The following is a 9,161-nucleotide window of genomic DNA, read 5'->3' as shown; positions in this document are numbered from 1 at the left end:
TCATTCGCAGGTTCATGCATCCATCATCATTCACACAGTAGCAACTAGAGACTATATGGACAAATCAGATCAGGAGAAGGACCTGAGCACGTGACTCCCGATTTCCAAAGGGAGATCGTCTCGTGAGCATGCCCAGTAGAGCGACGGAGGGACTTAGCCTCTGGAGCGATTTGCTGCTGAGCAGCCTGCACTGCCATTGCTCACCCAAAGGTGGCAGCAACAACCAGACCCACAGAGCAGGTCTGGGCAGAGCATCTGGGACACCGAGACTGCTGAGCAATCTCCTCTGTGGTGATAGACAATGAGAGACCGCAGAATGTGAGGCTCTGGATCCCTGCTGAGCCACTGCAGGAACCCGATGCCTAACAATATACACCACCAAGCAAAGGAAAAAAATGCATTGTTGTAATCCTCTAAATGATGCTTTTCCATAAGTGTAGGGTTATTTAAATGTTTTCTCCTCTCTGACAAGTGCTGTAACATCATTCATAATGTCAAAAAAAACATTTTGGCAAGCTGGCTTATACAGTGCCTTGACAATCCATGACTTTGGACCATTTGAAACCTCTAGTCTTTGTGTAAAAGTATCTAAAACATCTTCACATGAAGCATTTCTCACCACTTCTTTCACCCTGTGGACATTTCTGTTATGGTCAAGGGCAGCAAGTTGTGTGCGCGCCACCATAGAGTCCATAAAGAAGTGTAACGTCTTTGGACGATATTTACGGCAAGCGCTATGGTATATCTCTAACTCTTCCTGTGTGATAGATGGAAAGTGCCTTTAAATCCTTTAATAGACTGTTATTTAGAACTATCTTTTTGAGTTGTTCATAGGCAGGTGAATTTTTCTCCAGCCAGTTGTTGTTCACCACTTCTTCTGGGAGAGGTGGATGATGACAGGCTTTGCAGTCACTATCTCCTCCCCACTCATGGACATTGGTGACATGCTGAAGAACTGATTTCCATTTTTGGATTAACAAATCAGGGTTTCTACAACATGTGCAAGAGCTGGTTTCTGATCGCCTCCACCCATTCAAAGAGGACTTCACAGTCTTTGTGTTTTGCTGCCATTAAAACTTCATTGCCAATTGATTTGGATAAATGCCACAGATCTATAAGATGTACGATACCCGGATAATTGTCCTTCAGAAGTTCTTGGATAGCATCACTTCTGTCAGTAACAATCATTTTCACATCAGCGTTCATAGTCTGGAGTTCACAGATTGTCTTCTGGAATCCTACTTTTTCTGAGTCTTCCAATGCCACTCCTGAAATAACCAGCTCCATTGAGAATGAACATATTTTTTTGCTACCCACGTCCATCAGTGAGTATACAGAATACTTGGCAGAAAATCCAGGATTGTCTAATTGTTGATCTCCTGCTAAACAAAGTGGTATTTCCCGGATACTTTGTATGACGGCTTTTTGCTCCTCCTTCCAGTGATGATTAATGGCCATGAACAGGTACATGGACTGATTTTTATAGTAGGTAGTTTTGTCTATTGATTTCACATTGAGCAATTTGAACATACGTTGGGATGTTAGAAAACTTGAGCCGCTGAATAGCACTGCTGCCGATAGCAGAACATTTCCCAGTGGCTGATATCCATGTCTTGGCTGGCTTTCCCACAATAACCTTGTATGACCAGACCTGCACTGAACCTCTACTGACAAATATGATCCAATAGTGTCCTTCCTGTACTGTGTAAGAGGTGACGTACATTTTGTTTTAGACATACACGGGATCATCCTTATTAGTTTTTTCAGACAGGACTCAAATACAAGATACTTTTCTTCTTCTACAGGATTTTCCACCGGTGAATCTAAAGGCCCCGTCTCACTGCGATCTCGGTAGCGAGATCGCTGCTGAGTCACAACTTTTGTGACGTAACAGCGATCTCACCAGCGAGATCGCTGTGTATGACAGCGATCAGCGAGCGGCCCCCCTGCCGGTATCGCTGATCGCTGGAAGAAACCTCTGGACATTTCTTTGGTCGCTGGTCTCCCGCTGGCCAGCACGCATCGCTGAGTGTGACAGGCGGGAGACCAGCGATCAGGTGTAAAAAATAAAAAAAATAAATATAGTTATTCTCACCTTCCGACGTCCTGTTCAGCCATCCCGCCTCTCTCCACGCTCCGGTCCCAGTAATCCTTTGCATGAATGACCGCGAGATGTCAAGGTCTCGAGGGATAACAAAGTCTCGCGGTTATTCGTGCAAAGGATCACTGGGACCGGAGCGTGGAGAGAGGCAGGATGGCTGAACGGGACGTCGGAAGGTGAGAATAACTATATTTTTTATTTTGATTCTATTTTTTACAGCGATGGCCAGCGATGCCGGGCGCTCGGCATCGCTGTGCTGATCACTGGTGAATCTGTCTGTGTGACAGCTCACCAGCGATCACATAGCGACTTACCAGTGATCCTGACACCTTGATATCGGTGTCGGGATCGCTGGTAAGTCGCTTAGTGTGACGGGGCCTTAAGTCCTGGAAGACATGCTTTACGTCATCTTCATCTTCTTAACTACTTGTAACCAAGAAGGACTCATCTTCATCCTCATTCAATTCACAGATATGAAAGGAGTCGTCGTTCGGGTATTCTTGCTCATCATAGGACGGTATCGCAGAAGTTCCCCATAAAACTGAATTTTTGCAAATTGGAGCAATTGGATCACTTGGAATGGGAGAAATCCGTTCATTTTTAGGATTCTGTGATCCAAAGTTAGTGATGTTTTGTGGAAGGATAGATATTGTAAATTGATCCACTTCCATTTTTATATTGGGTTCAGTTTTCAGAATATTGATGTCAAAATTCGGTATTGTAAAGTTAGTTTTAAAAGGTGTTGCTGATAGCAGTTCTTGCCCTGCTGATGAATCATCTTCTTGTTTAATATTGATTGCATGTTTTTCATCTGAAGTAGGTCCTGATACATTGACTTCAGAATCAGATAAGATGTCAACTTTAACAAGATCTAAATTAACAGTTTCCAAATCTCCACTTGGATCATTGTCATCGTCACTTGCGCTGGAAGAACTGCAGTCACTGAATCCTAGGTCTTCGGGGCTGGCAAGAGACGTGGTTGATTGTTGATTAGGTGTTTCGCTTCGAAGCAATAAGGTGCACATAATTTTGCGATTTCTTCTAGATATTTTAGTTTGTGTGTGTATTCTTGTTCTCCTTTGCATTGGGTCAGTAGCAACACAGCAGCTTTTGCTATTTGTGCAGAAATCAGTGTTGACCCCTTTGTCCACCATTAAAGGCTTCTGGAGTAGACAGGATGGTTGAACAAATGGTGCGTTATGTGGCAGGAAAATAAGATTACCTGTGTTAACAAACTTCTGGCTGGGCAGAATAGTCGGAGCAGCAGACGATATGGCTACAGGATTAAAAAAAAAAAAAAAACATATTATCCTTCAGTTTTCTTTTCTTTGATGGTGGTGCACAATCGGGAACTGCAGAAGGGGAAGAAGGTGGGTTCTGTACAACAGACATAGAGGGTGCGTTCTGTGCCACTGCCAAAGCAGATGCTGCTGGTGTCTGTGTTACAGGGGATGCATTTACAGAAACTGGAAGAACCGTCATGGAGGACGGCTTTGTTTCACCTATGACAGCTAAAGTCATATTGTCCGGTGGAGCTGACAGAGATTTGGATGATGTGGTTTTGGTGTTTGAAGATGTTGCTTCTAATCTAAGCTGGGTATCCAAAAGCAAGTTGGAACTTGTGGGAACAGAAGAAGGTTTCCCCAGAAATGTGATGGGGCCATTGTACTTTGCTGCAAGTTAACAGATGTTAGCTGTCCTCCCAGTTGACCACTTTGGGATGATACTCTTAATTGTGAAATTGCAGATGTACTCTGAAGAACTATTAATGATGACGACACTGGTACTACCACAATGGATGATGTAGAAGGTCTTGATACAGATGACTGCTCACTTACACCAAACACGCCAGCAATATTTTTTGTGGTCGTAGTGGTTGCAGTTAGTTGAACAGTTACCATTGATGGTTTGTTGCTAACTGCTGGATTAGGTTTTTGATCAGTTCCATATGATTGAAAAAAAACTTGTTGAGGAACCACAGGAATTAAAGTCATTTTCTGAACAGTGGGTTATGAGGATGCCATTGGAGGAACAACAGGAACCTCAACTCGATATGTACGAATTGCTTCAGAACAAAATGGTGTTTGGCTTGGGTAGGTGGAGTAGAAGACATGTGTTTCTTATTAGAAAAGCCTGATGGTCCTGATACTGATGGAATAGTTGTAGATGGTAAAGATGGAGTTGTAGATGGTCTTACTGTATTAAAAATAGTAGGAATGGCGTTCTTCTTCAAAATCCTCCGGCATCCATCATAGTGGTAAGAGTCATGTGAGAAGTGTAAGGAACACAATCTATAGGAGTCATTTACTTTTCCCAGATACACTTTTATAACCATTTGGTCAAGAAGGTCGGCGTCATATTGTCATGTCTGCATCAGCCATAGCTTGATTCTATCAGGTTCTTTTGGAAAACTATGAAGACTTCTAGAACGATCAGAATTCTCTCTTGTCGGATTACAACTACGCACAACACAATGAGGCATGATGAGATACCTACATAAAAAAAAGATGGAAGTTAAACTTCAGCAAGAATTAGATGTTAAATTGCTATGTGTTTGAAAACAAGTAGAAACATTTTTAACCTCTTCCCACAAATAAAAGTAAAGGGTGCTTTCACGTTGCTTTGTGTGTCCTATTGTGTCCAACATTGCAATCTATTGGCCCCATCGGCACATACGTCTGCCAATCAGAAGTAGTGTTTACTGCACTGTGCACATGACAGCACGGCAAATACTGGATGTTCAGGCCCCCCATTCAAGTGAATGGGGTCGGGGTTCTGTTCTGGTACTCGAACCAAAACTTTTTTTTCTTTTTAACTGTTCGGCAGAACATGCCGTACCCGAACATCCAGGGGTCTGACCATCTCTAGTCACGTGACCACCAGTATGCAAATTGCATAATGGGAATCACGTGACTGCCCACTCAATATGACAATTGAGGATAATCCTGACAGTGTGTGTAATGCTTAAAGGGACTCTGTCAGCACAGAATGACGGTTCAAACTAAGTACCGCTGCCTGGTGCATTATGACGGGGCTAATCATTTATATACACCTTCCCACCTGCTTGTTTTCAATCTATCTACAACCCCCTCTTCTTTAATTGACAGCTCTGGCTTAATAGAAAAAAAAACAAGCAGGTGGGAAGGTGTATATAAATGATTGTCCGTGCCAGGGAGCACCTGCACTTGGTTTGAACAGTCATTCTGTGCTGACAGAGTCCCTTTAAAGTGGCCATGCACATTAGGCTTTATTTACACATCAGTATTTTTGATCAGTATTTGGATGCTAAAACAGGTGTCAGTCTTTCTATTATAGTTTCTTTGTGAATTTCACTCCTGGTTTTGGCATATAGCCACTGATGCAAAATAATGACCAAATAATGAAGTGGGAGTAAGCCCTTAGCTGGATGTTAGCCAAACCCTATGATAGTCGTGGGACTGGCTGCCCATGTAATCCAGTGTAAACACAGAACCCGCTACTACTTTTAGTCTTTTACAATGTGTTTTTGCCATGCTTTTTATGCAGGGGAAATAATACAATCTACTTTGTAATGAGACCAAAAAAATGCATTGCAAGACCACTAGCGATATTATTTCCATTGTGGGCAAAAAGAATTCATGTAAACGCGACTTTGAAACTTTTTTTTTTAATGTTCCGTGGTAATGTTGTTTAATGGGTGACAGATCCAAAATTATATTGTGATTTATGTTTATAACAGATACAAACACGAGGTTTTTTTTTTTACCAACTTTGTGAAATGTCTGAATTAGCCCTTTAAGGCCGGGTTTAAACGGGTGTATTTCACATTCAGAGTATGGACTGCAGTGCCTAGACTGAACGTGGGCTCTCCCAAATCTACAGACGCATATCTATGTAGATGTGAGTTCAGAATGTCAGGTCCGGAGGTCAGTCGGGGGACTGTGGTAAATATATAAGCTGTGAAATATGCTCTCACAGAGGGCCAGGTTATACTGCTGTTTGGAGGTCAGCCTTTGGGCTACGTTCCCACAATGAGTTTTTGATGTTGCAGTATTTCTGCACCCATTAACCCCTTTACGACATCGGGCGTAAAAGTATGCCGATGGCGGACTCCCTCCCTTTGATGTGGGCTCCGGTCTGAGTGCCGGTGGCAGTGCCGGGTATTGAGAGAGATTCGTGCGAGTTTCTCGCATCACATTTGCAATTCTGACCCCGGCCTAACGGAGAGAAAAGTAGGATTCCTGCAAGAAACAGCTCCGACCTAAGACGGATACAAACAACACCACATGCTCCATGCAGACTATAACTGGGTCGCTTTTCGTTGATGGGGCGCTCTTTTCTAGTAAAAGTGAAACAAATGTGAACTAAACCAAATCCTGCACAATCATAAGAGAAACAGAGAGAGAGAGAAAAAAGATAGAGCAAAAAAAGAGAGGAGAAAACGAGAGAAAAAAAAGAGAAAAAAAGAGAAAAATAAGAGAGAGAAAAAAAGGAGAAAGATAAAGAAAAAAAGAAAGAAGAGAGAAAAATAAGAGAAAGAAAGAGGAAACAAGAGAAAAAAAGAGAAGAGAAAAAAAGAGAGAAAAAATAAAATGAGAAAAAAAAAAGAGAGAAGAGAGAAAAAAAAGAGAGAAAAAAGAAAGAATAGACAAGAAAGAGAGAAAAGAGAGAAGAGAGAAAAAGAGAAATAAAAGGGAGAAGAGAGGAAAAAAGAGGAGAGAGAAAAGAAAAAAAAAAATAGAGGAAAAAGAGGAAAAAAGAAAAAGAGAAAAAAGAGGAGAGAAAAAGAGAGAAAGAAAGAAAGAAAAAGAAAAAAAAAAAGAGAGAAAAAAGATAATAGACAGAAAAGTATTAAGTTACGTACCGGTAACGGTATTTTTCGGAAGCCCATGACAGCACCACGAGAGAGGGGATCCGCCCTTTAGGAACAGGAAGCCTACAGATACAAAAGGGCGGCACCTCTCCCACGCATCAGTTGGATTACAGAGCTTGAGAGGCTACCATGGTTAGTACACAACATATAATATATACAACCTATCTACCCTATTAACCAGAAATATTTTATACCATCTCCCACTTAACAGTAAACTGTGGACAATCTTCTAAAGGAGTGCACCCCTATATGTGAACAAGGGAGGGAACTAAGGGTGCTGTCATGGGCTTCCGAAAAATACCGTTACCGGTACGTAACTTAATACTTTATTCGGACTCCCATGACAGCACCATGAGAGAATTACAGAGATGTAACCTAACTTAGGGAGGGACTACAGCCTGCAGCACCCTTAGCCCAAAGGTGAGATCTGAGGAGGCACCCATGTCTAACCGGTAGTGGTTAAAAAAGGTGGAAGGAGATGACCAGGTGGCCGCCTTACATATCTGATCAATTGACACTCCAGATCTTTCTGCCCAAGATGATGCCATGGCACGAGTGGAATGCGCCCTCAGGTTCTGCGGAGCCGGACCTCCACCTGCTGTGTAGGCAAGAGAGATAGCCTCCCTAATCCACCTTGCTAATGTGCGTTTCGATACCCTACAACCTTTCCTGGGACCTTGGAAGGATAGGAATAATGCATTCTCCTTCTTCCAAGGATCCGTGGCTGCTAAATATTTAAGTAAGCATCTCCTAATATCTAATGCCTGAAGTTTTTGCTCCTTAGGGTTGGTCGGATTAGGGAGGAAGGAAGGCAGAACTATCTCTTGTGTCCTGTGAAATTGTGATGCTACCTTGGGAAGGTATGCTGGATCTGGCCTTAGGATTACTCTATCCTGTAAGAACTCTGTGTAAGGGGGCAATCTGGAAAGTGCCTGTATGTCGCTCACTCTACGTGCGGATGTTATCGCTACTAGAAATGCTGCCTTAAGAGATATAATCTTTAATGAGGCAGAATCCAAAGGTTCAAACGGACTCTCTGTCATGGCTGTAAGGACTAAGTTTAAGTCCCAAGGCACACATCTGTCTTTGTGTATGGGTCTCGATCTAGCCGCTGCTTTGATGAACCTTGCTACCCAATAGTTATTGGCAATATCACATGCAAACAAGGCTCCTAAGGCTGAAACCTGTACTTTTAATGTACTTGTGGAGAGACCCAATTCGAGACCCATCTGGAGAAACTCCAGAATATGTTTCGTGGGAATTCCGTCTCTGACATCAAACTGAAAGGTGGACAGGAATCGCTTCCAGGTCCTAGCATAAATGTTAGTGGTAGTCAGTTTTCTGCTTTTTAGGAGGGTATCAATTAAATTCTTGGAGAACCCTCTATCCTTTAATAGTGTCCTCTCAAACACCACGCCGTCAAATGGAGTCCCGCTACTTGCGGGTGGCTGACTGGCCCCTGGTAGAGGAGATCCGGAAGGTTTGGCAGTACCCAGGGATCGCATACCGACATGGTCCTCAACCATGCGAACCAGGTCCTCCTGGGCCAAAAGGGGGCAATTAATATGACTCTTGCCTGATCTTCCCTGATCTTCCTCACTACCAGGAGGTAGAAGATTTAATGGTGGGAAGGCGTATGCCAGAGAAAAGTTCCATCTTATCAGGAGGGCATCCACTGCCAGTGGATTTTCCCTGGGATTCAGAGAGCAGAACGATTTTTCTTTTCTGTTTTCTCTGGTGGCAAAGAGGTCTACCTCTGGCTGACCCCATCTGCTGACTATCTGGTGGTAAATATCCCTGTTCAAAGCCCATTCTCCTTGCTTTAGAGCCTTGCGGCTTAGAAAGTCTGCCTTCACGTTGTCTTTTCCTTTGATGTGGAGGCCTGTTAAAGATAGAAAACTTTCCTCTATCTGAAGGAGACGTTCTGTTATCCGCATCAGGGCGTCGGAGCGGGTTCCACCTTGGTGGTTGACATATGCTACCGCTACCTGGTTGTCCGAGAGTATCCTCACGTGATGGCCCTGTAGGTACATAATGAGTTTGACTGCCCGCTCTATCGCCAATAGCTCTCTCTGGTTGGATGAGATCTCAGCATCAGAATCCCAATGTCCCTGTACCACTATGTTCCCCATATGGGCCCCCCAACCGAAGGGACTAGCGTCTGTGGTTATAATACGGGTTATCTGCGTTACCCAGGGCACCCCTGAG

At 43.3% G+C, this 9,161-nt stretch overlaps 1 protein-coding gene across 1 annotated transcript; it reads right to left on the bottom strand.

Moving 5' to 3' along the window:
• Positions 1–734: 734 nt before the first annotated feature.
• Positions 735–4,584, bottom strand: LOC141058143 (uncharacterized). Its single transcript, XM_073554299.1, has 4 exons — positions 4,105–4,584; positions 2,529–3,064; positions 1,050–1,799; positions 735–979 (listed from the first exon to the last, which is right to left on the bottom strand). Exons 1-4 carry the CDS (start codon positions 4,434–4,436, stop codon positions 735–737), a joined length of 1,863 nt encoding a protein of 620 aa, XP_073410400.1. The 5' UTR covers positions 4,437–4,584.
• Between the last annotated feature and the right edge of the window lie 4,577 nt (positions 4,585–9,161).

Source organism: Dendrobates tinctorius, unplaced genomic scaffold (assembly GCF_039654945.1).
Source record: "Dendrobates tinctorius isolate UK_male_01 unplaced genomic scaffold, ASM3965494v1 ptg000211l, whole genome shotgun sequence".
Taxonomy (NCBI): domain Eukaryota; kingdom Metazoa; phylum Chordata; class Amphibia; order Anura; family Dendrobatidae; genus Dendrobates; species Dendrobates tinctorius.
This window is presented reverse-complemented; position numbering and strand designations above follow the sequence as displayed.